This window comes from Macrosteles quadrilineatus, unplaced genomic scaffold, assembly GCF_028750875.1.
Source record: "Macrosteles quadrilineatus isolate MER2022 unplaced genomic scaffold, UCM_ALF_1.0 Scaffold_1__1_contigs__length_201487025, whole genome shotgun sequence".
Lineage (NCBI taxonomy): Eukaryota > Metazoa > Arthropoda > Insecta > Hemiptera > Cicadellidae > Macrosteles > Macrosteles quadrilineatus.
This window is the reverse complement of record NW_026542594.1, coordinates 28415859-28430378: the sequence shown is the minus strand read 5'-3', so window position 1 is coordinate 28430378 and position 14520 is coordinate 28415859. Positions and strand designations below refer to the sequence as shown.

Genomic DNA, 14520 nt, shown 5'->3' with positions numbered 1-14520 from the left:
TTGGTTCTAAGGAAAAGAACCAGTACCAAAAACCAAGGCTTATAGTTAAGTAAGAACTATAGTACATCCGACCAACTATATGTGTAAATAAAGTCCCGAGGTTATTAATCTCTCTTGGTTTTAGATTTTTTTACAAAAAGTTATCGAAAATTTTAGTTGTTTTCCATTAATTGCATTATTTGTAAACAACTTTTATAGATCTAATGAATTTTTTTAGAAACTAGTTGCCCTGCCCGTGCTTCGCTACGGGGTGGAAATACAGAAAACAATAATTCGGTTTTACTTTAAGATACTATAATATACTATGAGAAACAGTTACAACACACTTATTAGGAAACATATAGGCAAATTTTCAATTCTGCTTAGTGATTATTTAAATTAAGATCTCTTAATGTACTGTATTACAGTACTATCATTTTATATAGTGTATATCATTTAAAATATATGCAAAACTATAATTCATTGATCACATGGCACCAAGAAACAACTATCCTTGTAAACAAATTAAATTAAATAGTAGAACAGCATTTCTGACAACAGCTGGAGTTTCATAACAATATTTGTTTCCCATGTTAATCTTATGGAGAAATACGAAACTTTAAAGGGCGGCCCCCAGGCCTTACTCAATTATTTCCTAAAAAAGAAAGTTTCCTGCACAACTTCACGTTACGCTCTTTCCAATGACACCAAAAACATGTCAATCGGTTCAGTAGTTTCGGAGGAGTAATTGTCACAAAAATCTTGCTTGCATATTAAATAAGTATATATATATATAGATTTGATGGATTATTAAAAAACGTAAATATGTGAATAATAATCGTTTTGGAAGTTTTGGTTCAGCTTTTTTCGCGATCATCCTATTGTATAGAAGTGCGTAAGGCCAGGGACACTTACCGGCAAAACCGCCGAGAGCCGGATCCGCCGTAGGTTGAGGGTCAGAACACACTTGTTCCGGCAAAACAGTTTTTGCCGGAGCCGGCGACAATAAATAGAGTGCAATGAACTCTGAATCAGTTTTGTCTTAGACTAGTACAGTTCTAGTACGGTACAGTTAAGTTTTAGAAATGGTGCTGTCGAGACCTCAAAAGTTGGCCTTGCTGTGTTTGATCCACCACAGAAGGAAGAGAAAACACCACCGAACTGTTTGGGTGCATCCTATTCTGGAGAACAGACAGTTACATGGAGCTTTTTACACTCTATTTTTACAGTTGAGAAATGAAGAAAATAAGTTTTTAACACGTTCGCTACATTGCCACAGACCGAGGTATACATTTGAATCTTACACACAGACCGGCTGTCACTTGGATAACAGTACACACAGAACACGGGCGAAAACCTGTAAAACAGTGATCATTTACATTGTAATACGCTACAATCGTGTTTGTAAATAATGTATTCTTGTTTTTTTTTTTATTATTAATAACCTTTTGTAATGTTGCATATTTGCGACGCCCGGTCTACAGCGAAGACAATAGTGAAAATTATCATAGTTTTCTTGAAATAGACCAAACGTCGTATATATGCGACAGTTCATTTTTTGTGTTTTGAGGTGAAAGTAAAATAAAAAATATATTGATCAAGAATAGTTTATAACTGAACAAATATAAAAGCTACATAGGGTAATGCAGCATACATACTGCATACATACATACAGTGATGCAGAAAAGTAAAGACCAGTTTTTCCAACTATCATATGACGTCACCAATCATCATATCCACAGACCAAGCGACGCAGTTGTGCGTCAGACATCTCTGTAGACCACTGCAGGGAATTCAGTGCATTCAAATAGACCGTTACAAAGATATAAGCATTTTAATAACATTAGAACCCCGACGCAAATATGCGACGGCGGTCTATTTTAATGTGACTAGCTGACGCATATATGCGACGGCAGTCTATGGGTGGAACCCGGTCGACGCATATGTGCGACGCTGGTCCACGTGAATGAAAAGTTTCGTACTATTGCAGTAGCGAACGTGTTAAATTATTTTTGAATGTCTGTCCCCTCATTCGACAAGGTACTATCGAAGATTACACTGCAAATACAAGGACAAACCACATACATAGGACGCTGGAAAGGCTGGATTCAGTGCGGCACAAATTTGTCGCCAGCTGCTTCTGTCCCTCGTGTTTGTTTTTGTCTTTGTAAATTTCTAAAGACCTATCACAAAGTTCTGGTTTCTCATGAACCAAACTAATAAGTAAATTCATATCAACATCTACCATGATGAAATAGAAAACTAAACAGACTAAAAATAAAAACTAAATGAACTAAATAGCAAAACAAAACTAAATACACCACTTGGACACTGCATAAAAATCATAAACAACCACCACCCTCGAGGGTTGAACCACGACTAAGGAGTGGGGGCATTCGTAGTCCGGCTGTTTCGCCGGTATGTGTGTTCGTCTCCATAAGGCACAATGCCCCGCTACCCACTGCTCCGAGAATATCCGGTGGTTTCGCCGGAGCATTTTCCCGCCGGATCGGCAGATTCGCCGAACCGGAGAAGTGTGGCCTGCCCCATGCCTTCCTGTGTATCTCAACTTGCTCCGGCACCGCCGGATCCGGCGTCCGGCGGTTTCGCCGGTAAGTGTGTCCCTGGCCTAAGTCAGGAGCAGTGGCTTCACATGTGTTTCCAGGCTGTTGTTACCAATGTCCCAACAAAAATTCCCTGCAAATCCCTGCCATTAGGCTCCGCTTCGATTTGGTTTCGACCAAAAATAAGCCTGGCTTTCACATCATTACCTTCTGTCTTGTGAACCCATTTTTTTTGTTGTCGCTTACATAGTCCAGGACCAACGTCTGGGCGCGAACTATGAAGTCCCGAGCTCATGAACCGTCCCTAAATGTCCAATGTGATTTTTCTGTAGGACTTTACTCTGCAAAATTGTTGGAATCACTATTCTGTTTCCTTTAAACAAGCAATGGTCCTGGAGACTAAATTTGTGATCATGTAAACCAACTTTTTGATCCTTTTTGCCTCTTTAAGTAATTTAATAATTTCTTTTGTTGTTCTGTCATTGTAAGATTCTCTTGCAATCTCTTCTTTGGGGACTGGCATTGTTTCCAACTGACTTAATTGAAACACAACATTACCATCCATGAAATCTGGTGTGCTCTTAACTGAAAATGGTGAATGAAAATCAACATTCGAATGGTTTTGTGTTCTGTGAAATTCAACAGTGTAGTTAAAACCTGAAAGGAAGTGTGAATAGTTAAAGATCCTTGTAGCTGTCATTTTTTGTAAAATTCTATGTGAATTGAAAATAGACACTAAAGGTTTATGATCTGTAATCAGTGCAAACTTACAACCATAACAGTAAAAGAAGAATTTGCTGTATTGTTCACTCGTTGTCAATGCTCGGGAGGCAAAAGCTATCTTGGTCTTTCACTGTCATCTTTCATTCGATGTGATAGGATAGCCCCAAGTCTTACTTGTAATGGAGAAGCATCTGTAGCAAGGACCAAGGTAGCGAGGCAACAAAATGAGCTAATGTCCGTTCATTTGCAATTTCTTCTATCACTTTCCTGAAGCTTTGTTCACAAGCTGATGTCATATTAAATGGTTTTTTATTCTTTAGCAATTTGTTCTAAGGATAAACAATAAGAAGCAGAGAAGCACAAAATGAATATATTGTAGTAAGTCACCCAAGAACGACCTTGGTTAATTGATGCTTGAAGGACGGTTTGCATTAGTTATTGCTTCTTTTTCAGTACTCTTGTGCAACTGTAAACCATTGTTATCAATTATGTGTTCCAAGTATTTTATGCTCTTCTACAAAAATTTGCATTTCTCTCTTTTCAATCGTAGAATCTTGCTACACAACACATTTAGTACTGGTTTTAATCTTTGTAAAGATTCATCAAATATAGATCCTTGTACACGTATATCATCGAAGAAACACTGTTCCTCCATCCAGAACTTGTAATTTTGAGTCCATGATTCTTTGCCAGAGAAATGAAGCCACCTTCACTCCAAACATAAGATGATTGGCCTTAAAAAATCCTTTGTGTGTGCTTAAGGTTTGTATTTTAGCACTTTAATCTTTCATCATCCATTACCATTTACGTATTACTACTTATGTCAAGTATAAAAAAGTATTTTCCTCTACTCATGTTCTATTCTTGCTTAGTATAGGATAGTTTACCTTCTCAATAACTTTGTTGAGTGTAACCTAGACCTTGTAGTCGCACATAAGATAATCTCACATTGCCATTTTGTTTTATCACCAGAACGACAGGTGTAAGCAGAGTTATCGACCTAAGTAATGATGTGTTCATGTCCCAATCGCTCAATCTCCGTTTAGGTAAAATTTTGAGGTTTATTCTTGAGGTGTAACAATAGTTAGCTATTTTGCCCAAGACAAAATACTTTTATAAATAGAAACCAATATTAATTGAAATAAAATATAAAAAAAAATAAATAAATAAAATAACTAAAGAACGTGTTAGAATTTAAAAGCCAAAACATGTTGTATAAGTTCCAGGCTGATCAAAAGCAAAAATATTTAAAATTCAAAACATATTGTGTTTTAGAGACAGACAAAAAATATAAATGAATAGAATACTAACACACGTTTTTCACCATTCTGCAGTTTTTTCAAACTCAACTCCCAGGTTTTAGGCAGTTCTTTGTGTCAATCAGGGTGTTAGCCATTTGAATGACTTAAAGCCTTTAGATTTATCTTTGTGAGCAGCAAGACTGCCTCTGTCTTTTCATGGACATTCTGGGAGGCGCTTATCCCCAATACCTCCAAGTTAACTCCATTACAAAGCTGGCTCTGACAAAGAGAGCAGTATCATCTGCATATCCTACCAGTGTGATATTTTCAGATCGTTTCTTCAAAACTGAATCATAGTACAGATTCCACAGATGGGGCCCAATAACTGACCTCTGAGGTACTCTACATGTCATCTTCATGCTTTTTCCTGTCTCCAACATGATCCTTTTATCTCAGAGGCAGTCTAGGGCTATACCTCTCAGGTATAAGAAGACCCCTGTTCTTCTCCGCTCTTCCACAATATTCCATGAAGCACTGTTGAAAGCATTCTTGATGTCCCTTTCCAAAGTAACCTATAGACACAGATCCTTTTAGCGGCTCGCACAGCTTTTGGCATCATTAATAAGCTTATGACTTGCTACATGGTATCCCCTATAGATTGTGCTACCCTCGCCTCAATGGTTTGCAAGTCCATCTTTTTCATTCAGTTCTGCAAGAAGCCGTGCTACACGAGGCGTTCCAAAAATTTACCATACAAATCTAGCATCCTTAGCGGTCTGTATTTTATCCCTCCAACCTCTCCTTAATTCTTCTCATTCATCTCTAGTCTCTAAACATTTATTTGGTATCATCCACACCAATAACTGTAATAATAACAATAATATATTCTGTAATAATAACAATAATATCTGTAATAATAACAGTAATGTCTGTGATAGTATTAAATTACAGCAAGCAAGAATCATTCCATTTAAGAAAAACCTTGGTAGCATGTAAAAAAGTGTGTTTATTGGAATAAGTTCATGACAGCCTTATTCCGACCATTGGAGGGATTTTTAGGCACAGTTTATTGTCCATGCCTCATCCATCCAATACCATATCCACCATATCTCATTCTCATCCATGATTTTTTTTACTTTTTGCTCAAATCTGATAAATTTTTACCCTAGATAAGTTTTATTTTTATATTTACAGTTGTCAGAACTAGAGCTACTGGAGTGGCAGCCTCATGGAGATGACAGCCATATGATGGTGGATGAGGACTACATGGAGTTCATGACAGATACTCTGTTTTCTACCATCAGTGCCAATCAGCCCTTTGCGTTCCCAGATACTAGAGAGATTGGTAAGTCCAGTGTTACATTGCTGTCACATTATGGTGGATGAGGACTATTTGGAGTTCATGACAGAACTCTGTTCTCTATAAAAACCTAGGGTAGAAAACTGGGCGCCGGTGAAGTTTTTGTACCGGGACTATTAGGAGTCTATGGGCCACACTATTTTTACTTTGGGTTGCTTTGCAATTTATTGATTTTAATAAGTAGCTAAATTGTAATTGTGATACTACAGTTGATTCATACATAATATGGTACATGATTCCCATGTCACAGTTAAATCGTGAACGTGTTCCCTGGTCACTGCAACATTTTGAACATCTTCCGCGGTCACGGCAAAATCGAGAAAATCTTCTGCGGTCATAAGGAAATCAAGATAATCTTCTACGGTCACAAGGAAATTGAGAACATCTTGTGTGGTAACAGGAACATCTCTACAGTCACCCACGATTGCGACAAAACTGTCGACAGAGCTGACGATTTATTCGTTCGGCAAAAATAAAAGCTTGGCTTGGCTTGGCTTGACCTAACCCTAGTTTGGCACAAAAATGATTCTTGGTCAAAAACGATCCCTCAGACCCGGCCTGACCCAACCCGAAAATACCCCAGATCTCTCTACCTATTTTTCTATAAAATTTTTTATTAGTACAGTTTTTAATGTATAGAATGGTATGAAAATCAGTGACAAGAGATTTTCCATGTCAAGTTATATGTTAGAGGTTATACAAGAGTAGTGTTGGTGTGATAGGTAGTTTATGGGAATTCATACTCCATCTCACTCTTGTATGGGGGGAGACGAATCCATTAACCCATTCTCTATGTTCACCCCAAGCATGTCATGGTGGTTCACCGAGTACTGTTTCTGACTGCTCCTGGTGAAGAAAGAATGTTTTTTGCCTAAAAAAGGATGATCATGGAGTACACATTAGGCTTAGACATTGCATAAAACTGTCCAGTATTAAATTCATGTAATTAATGCATTAATGCATTTTATTAATTACATTAACCTCTTGACTCCCGAGTAAGCTAGGTCATGCTACTTTCCCCAGCCCGGGTATGTTTTGCTAATTTTCAGACTTTTTTAACAAAATTTAAAAAAATTAAAAAACGAAGATAATTTATATATAAATATATTTTTTTTTGTTCAGAACAAACTGAAGAGCAATAAAATAACCAACTAAATTTATAAAATATTAAATAAAAAAAGCTTTAGGTAAAAAAAAGTCAAAATTTGTAAAATTTGTACAAAATTTTTCAAACTAAACTATCATAAAAATTATTTTATTCAAATAAAACTCTTACTCATTATATACATTTAGTAGAGAATTTATTTCTCTACATAGAAACATATAATACATGTACTATCAATATTTGTTGTGTCATCATGTGAAATATAATCCCCACTTACCCGGGAATCAGGTTTTGAGGTTATACCAACATCATACACTGTTAGGCCTAACCCTTCATCACCATCACTGCACTGAACACTAATATTGTCATTGAAATTGCCGTAATAATCCACTCCCGATATATCACACAACCTCTCAATTATCTAAGTACTGTATAAACTAATTTCATTATCTTGAAGAGAACACAACGTTCCGACACGATTATTCATTATTTTCAAACAAACTAGCAACATACGTAATTGCACAACACACAACAAAACGTCAGCTGAGTTCTAACTTCTAAACATCGCAGCAGTGATGCATGTCAAGCTAGCGCAAAACAAAATATACCACGAGAATCAGCGTTTTTCCCCGAATAGAATGTGCCAAACACGGCACATTATTCTTCTACCTGCAGTCGTAGTTAGCGCGGCAAATTCAAACTGCACGCGGATGGGTATACGCGCCCGTGGGATTCAACAGGCTAATTAATGTCATTAACATTAATTAATGTCATTAACAAAATGCTGTGATATAAATCTTTTTTTTTTGTACTTTTTTATGATTAAGATTTACATGAAACAATTACCCCTATGAATATTTTTCATACTGCATATACTGCGGTCATGGCGAAATCAAGATAATTTTCTACGGTCATGGGGAAATTGAGAACATCTTTTGTGGTAACAGCGACATCTCCACAGTCACCCACGGTTCGACAAAACTGTGAACTTTAAATCAGCTTTCATCAATCTGGTAAACATTTATACAGAATACTCCTCGTAGTTTGAACTACACAGTTTTTAGAACACATAGCAAGGTGGTTTGGTAGTGTGAGTTTACCACTGTCTACAATAAATGTAACACCGGGCACCTAAGTTAGCATTGTCATGGGTGTAAGTCTGATGTCCTATTAATCACACCAAAAGTTTTCCGGTCTAAAATCACTCAAACGCCATACAAAATTGAAACTTCAAGCTATCGAGTATTTGCCTCATTCAAATTAAAGTTTTCATCACAAAGAAGCTTGTTGTGTGTAAGGATCTAAAGATCCACCATTACAAAAATGATTTGAATGTGTTTTTTTTTTGTCAAAGCAAGGTTTACATAGGGAATTTATTTATCATAAGAGATACAATTACAGGGTTCCCATGGATCTGGAAAGTCAGAGAAGGTCATGGAAAGTTTTTAAAAAGGCTGCAAATCAGGGAAAACTTTTGAAAGTTAAAGTTAAGTCAAGGAAATTGATCAAAAACTTGTATAGATCGCGTTAATTATTATAAGAATTGCTACCTATGTTAAAACGTGATAGTGACTGCAGAGATTACTAAGTTCTGAAAAATATGTGGTCTATGTAATTTTTATCACCAATTTTTGAGTTTTTTTTAGCTGCAAGTATAAGCAAACCTGCAAACTAAGCCAATTTCCATTTGCCTGATTTCATTTTCACTTAAATCTATTTAAATAAGATTATGTTTAACAAGTATCTAGGTTTGCTGCTACAGGGAAGGTAATAAAGTTTGTTTAAAGTAAAATATTAATAGTTTAGTATAAAAAATTAAATTTGCCAAGTTTGATCAAAATAAATCCACAAACAAGCAAACTCTGACACAGTTTATTTTCTATTTAATTAACATAGGAATTTATAATTTACAATTTGTTGAATTTTTTCTGTAACTAATAACTGTACAAATTCAAAAACACTTCAATAAACTAAATAAATGAACCCAAACATAATGAAAATTGAATGATTTTTGCTCGAGTTAGCATTCTAGCTAACGGACACAAATATATATGATACAATATATGATTAATTTTAACGGATGGTGTTTTTGGTTTCTGGGGACATTTAAACATGTAAAAAAAATAATGTTAAAAAATATAAATCGGTCCAGGTCTAGGTCCTACCATGTACGGCAATAGCTTATTTCCTTTAAGGGAAACTACCTGTAAAGAAGGGGTAAGGGCAGCTATGGGGATGGTGGAGGCTATATTAAATAATAAAGAATTTGTTTCTACCCACGATAAATACTTATATCTAAACATTAAGAAATCTCACAGTACCTACAATATGCCGTGGTCAGGGAAATCAGCATAAAATTGTCAGGGAAAGTCAGGGATTTAACTAAAGATTATTTAAAAGATTATTTCAGGGAACCCTGAATTATTTTTCCTTTGTTTATCTCAATTTAACACAAAGTATACTCTGAAAATTGATCAAAAATATCCAAACCAAAATTAACATTTGTCCTTATTGTGTGATTTGAATGTCCAAAAGTGAATATTAGGTACAGTACCATTAAAATCTTAACTAAACTTCTTATCGTTTCTTCACGTTACCATGCGCCATTCTAGTTTAATGTTCACTGTTTATTGGGGCTGTGCACACTGAAAATCCCAGTAGCAACTTAAGCCTACAATGAAATTTTAAGGTAAGAACATATTTTGTTGTTTTTTAACTATTCATAATAATTTAGGCTACATAGTGTTAGTATTACAGAAGGAGAAGGCATACATTCAATTTATTCTATTCAACTAACATTAGAATTACTTTGCTTATAGATGTCTTTACAATAGTTAATTGTGTAACTAGTGTGGGAAGTGGCACTTTGCTACACATGAGAGAAATGTTTACCCACAAGCCACAGACAAGTGTGGAAAGTTTCTTGAGTGCAACAAAGGTACTTTGCACTTGTGTTACACATTATATTTTTCCTACAGTTAGGCCTACTATAAAGCAAAGAAATAATGATTCTTTCAAACACTATACAATACGTTTTTAGGTTAGGTTAAATCGAAGCGTTCAAAAAATGGGAAACGCTGATCGTAGTTGTAGTATTTCATTTCATTTTTTTGTTCATTTCAATATCTTTATTCAATAATTGTACATTGTACACTGAATAGTGTCAAATTCCTAACCTAGTAAATACAGTTATAAGCTAAAATTACAATTTATAAATGGAAACTAAGAAACTACCAATTAAATCAGGTTAATTGGGGAAACACCTCTTTAATGGAGTAAGGAGCAATTTCTATGAGATAATTTTTTAATTTGTTTTTAAATTTGATGTTGCCAATGGGTTTTAAATGATTTGGAAGAAACGGTAAAACCCTTCTTTCGGCACAGGTGGGCTTTTTATTTGAAAATAAAAGATGGTTGCGACTATTTTCTCTTAGGGCTTTTTCTCTTGTATTGTAGCATAAATTGAGAAGTTGTATGTTAAAGATAGCATAAATTGTATCTTTAAGTGTTGCCAAATTAGTTTCACTCCTGAGGGGGACAGCCTGCTAGGAGGCAGAAGAAAACCTTCAATGTAAACATAGGTCGATATGCACACCAAATTAAAGATCTTTGTTAGGCCTAATAAAATACAATGCCGCAAACCCGAACTCAAACGGATAACCGAGTCAAAAATGACAGCTGTTCAAAGATTCGTTAAATTTGCAATGCTTATCAAACGCTTAACTCCTCATGTGTTATTTGGTCTCAAGATTCAAAATGGCAGATTCAAGAAATCTTTGAACGGATGCCATTTTTTACTCGGTATTCCATTTAAGTTAAAATTTGCGGCATTGTATTCTACTAGTTGAGCCCTTTATTTTATGTACATATCAACTCATGCTTACTTTTAGGATTTTCATTTTGACTCCTAAGTAAACTGATGTTACTTAAATAGGGAATAAATAAATATGGCATTTTTAAAAAGATATTCGAGTGAAAATCCAATCAGGCAAATGGAAATTCGCTTAGTCTGCAGTAAATTTAATGAAGATCCTTAATATAACTTTTTTTATTAATACAAATATAATAAAAGAGCTAATGAGATAATCCCAGCATGATGACACCTTAAACCAGCCTCCTATGAGGTCTTAATTGGAGCGCAAACACCATTATTTTTCAGTTCGCTCTTTAAGGTTCTTAAAAAGGTCTGGAGAAAGTTTTTTAATTTTGTGTTTTAAGGGGTAAAAAATGAGAAAACCCCATTTTCACCCCATAAAACCCCCCGTCAAACCCCGTTCCCATGGTCCGATCATGCTGGTTCGCGAACTCATTCAAATTTATCCTGCCTTACACCTTCAAACCAAATTTTATCAAAATCGGGCCAAAATTACTCAAGTTATCGTCTGGACGGACACATATGTTTTTGGCCTCTGGGGACATAAAAAATCTAAAAGAAAATCTGTCCCGCGTCTAGATCCCACCATGAGACCTACGGTAATAGCTACTTCCCTATAGGGAATTTCGCTAAAAATATTAACAGTGAAATATAAGAAAATAGGCTCAGGGCTAAAAGAGTTAAAATGGAGCAAGTCAATCTATCTCTTATCCAATTTACAACCAGGCTGTAGGGTTTATCCCAACCTCTTATCAGGGTATGGAATTTTTATGTTTTGTTGGTAATAGGAACCTGGAAAATCAACCTTCTTCTTATCTCTGTTACCAGTCACCTAATAGTGACTTTTTCAACCCGAGCTCAACTTTTCCAATTGAAAAATGAGCGAAGATTGAAAAAACAATTTTTGCTTGTATAATGAACTATATTTATGTCATATTGCATCATTAATTAACAAACTAAGCTAGAAAATGAAAATACTTTTCATGTAAAGATAACCTTTCAAAACGTCTTCCAGCTTGTTTTCGATCAGCTAATTAAATAAGCAGTTGTTTAGTAAGTGATTCAATCATTTAGTCCATTACGACTGTGATACTGTACTTTTTTTAATCAATCTGTCGAACTATTGACAAGAATGCAACAATTAGCTAAAATCTTACCTAATAAATCAATCATTAAATAATTTAAATCTATGCAATTGCTACAATCAAAATTTACAACTGTTTACATCAGCTGATTTTTACTCCTTAGAGGCTAAAAAGGTTTTTACTCCCTTATGGGGGAGTAAAAATGTTACTTTAGACCCACGAAAAATTATGAAAAAACAGCAGTTTTTGGTGCAATATGACAAAAAATCAGTTTATTTAGCAATTTTTACTGTAGGTTTTTAACATGAGATGGTATCTAAAATCTAAGCTAATATCAAGCATGTAAACAAAACAGTCAATTTTTAAAAACACAATATTTAACATTTTTATTGAGCTATATTAAGCTATTAACATTATATTAAGCTATTAAGCCAGTAATATTATCTTTTTTGTTTATATTAACAGAAACAATTTACTTAGTGAGACCACACAAGTGTGCCATTATTATTGGCAGTTGTTTAATAGAATGAAAGAATTGGGGGCTTATGTTATATATATCAAACATTAGCCCTTCATTGATTGATTTTAATCTTTGTGTATACAACTATTGAAGAAACAATTTAAATTTAAAACTCAGCAGCTGGAGCAGTTTTTAAGTTGAAAAATATCTTCACCTTTGTTTTAAGGATTCCTAAAAGTTGTACGAGTGTTAAATGTTTAAATCAATGCCATAAGTGTGCCCACCTGCTTCCCCCTCCCAGCAGTTCTTATCACCAGAGCTGATATCATGGCTAAAGTCCACTCAGTAGTCCTCTGATGTTTCCCCTGCAAGCTTGGTGTCACTTGTGTTTCTACAGGAGATAGATTGTAACTCGAGTAATGCCGTTAAGGCGTTTCTTCCTCAATTTGTGTTTAATAGTCAACTGCAAAGTCTGTGACGATTCTAAGTTTTTGCCTGGCTCTTTACATCGGCTCCGAACGGCATTTCTGAAGATCACAAACTCCACTGCGCATCTTCAGGTGTAAGTATCCAACTGAATTGTTTTCTATAAGGTTAAAATGTGAAAAAAATTAATTAAAACTATTGTTTGCATGTTACACTGTCAATAGTTCAAAAAATGATATTCAATAAAGTAGTAAAACCAGTTTTCAAACTCTAGACATCCTTTTTGTTTTGCTTTTTTTTCTCGTATCCACGCCAGTGGCATTTTTGTAATGAAGTATGAAGTCAAACAATTTTAAGGGAAAGCGGTCCAAACCCATTAAAGTTTTGTGGATGTGCTGGGGATTGAACCCGTCCCTCCCGCACCGAAGTCCAAGACGCTAACCACTAGGCTAGCAACACACCGTTGTTTAATTATAAAACATAATGTTACTATAGAATCAAATAAGATATCATGTACATAAACCTTAAGGTAGTGACGAATACCTAGATACTTATTTTAAGCTGAATCTGAGTGCATGGTGAGTGTAGAAGGCTGTAAGATGATCTGTGTAACTTTGTTGTTATTATAATCAATTGAGATGGGGACACCTAAGTGCGAGATTTATCGAGCACTTTAAATGGTCGAGAATATGTATAGACCCACTTTCACTCGTGTTTTGAACGTTACTTTTCGCTACACTACAAAGAATAATTATTTTCTTCATTACCAAACTCATAGAATTTTTTAGATGATGCCTTCAATTTAAAATTTATATTTACTTTAGTTGTTGAAAATTGAAACTGTTGATAAAACGATAATATTATTTGTAATAGTAATATTTGAAGTTGTTGACAGTGGAAAATTTTCGGTTGTAAACAATTTTACTCTTGGTAGTAAACAATAGACAGCTGTTGAAAATATGATTTTTTGTAGGTTGTAAACACATAATGAAAACAGCTCAACTCATAGTAGTGTAGTGAAAATGAATATACACAGTTCTCATTTCGCCTGCACTTAACATGTGTTTAGTTCAGCAGAACTTCTCACAGATGTAATGCATTAAATTAAATATTTCAGTTTTAAGACTAGTAATATCAAATTATATGAGTTAGTTTAAACGTAATAGTATATTTCATTACTAGGACCGAAAGTGGCATTTTCCGTCGCACGCTCAAGCTTTTGTGTGAGGCGAAGCCGAACACAGGGAACTCCAATTTAACGTGCGAGGCGAAGCCGAGTACGTGAGAGCTATTTTCATGTACAAGGCGAAGCCGAGGATAAGAACTGAGGAGCCGAGGAGGTGCCAGATAATAATTTTCGTTACGAGTTATGAACGATACTTTTCATCACGACGCAAAACTACACAAACACAGATTAACAGACCTCAGTACTGTTACAACTATTTTATTTCTCAATTAATTTGATTAAACATCAAAATAAAATAAAATCTTCTAAAAGGAAACCTACGTATCTTTTTCAATAAATTTTGTTTAAACATGGAAATAAAAGAATAAGACAACTTTTAACAATACATACAGCTGATTCAAATCATTAAATTAAACCTAACAAAACACTAGCGGGCGTAGAGAATAAATGGAGAACTAATTGAGAGCGAGGGAAAATCAGCTGATCGATTTTCGCTCGCCCTAAATTAGAGCTTGGG

The 14520-nt window shown here is 35.0% G+C and overlaps 1 protein-coding gene across 1 annotated transcript in view; it reads left to right on the top strand.

Moving 5' to 3' along the window:
• Positions 1 to 14520, top strand: part of LOC129005779 (MLX-interacting protein) — a 139623-nt gene that overhangs the window by 83950 nt on the left and 41153 nt on the right. The window contains exon 5 of the mRNA XM_054434791.1: positions 5702 to 5852. Coding sequence (XP_054290766.1) covers positions 5702 to 5852 — 151 coding nt within the window. The remainder of the gene's footprint in view (positions 1 to 5701; positions 5853 to 14520) is intronic.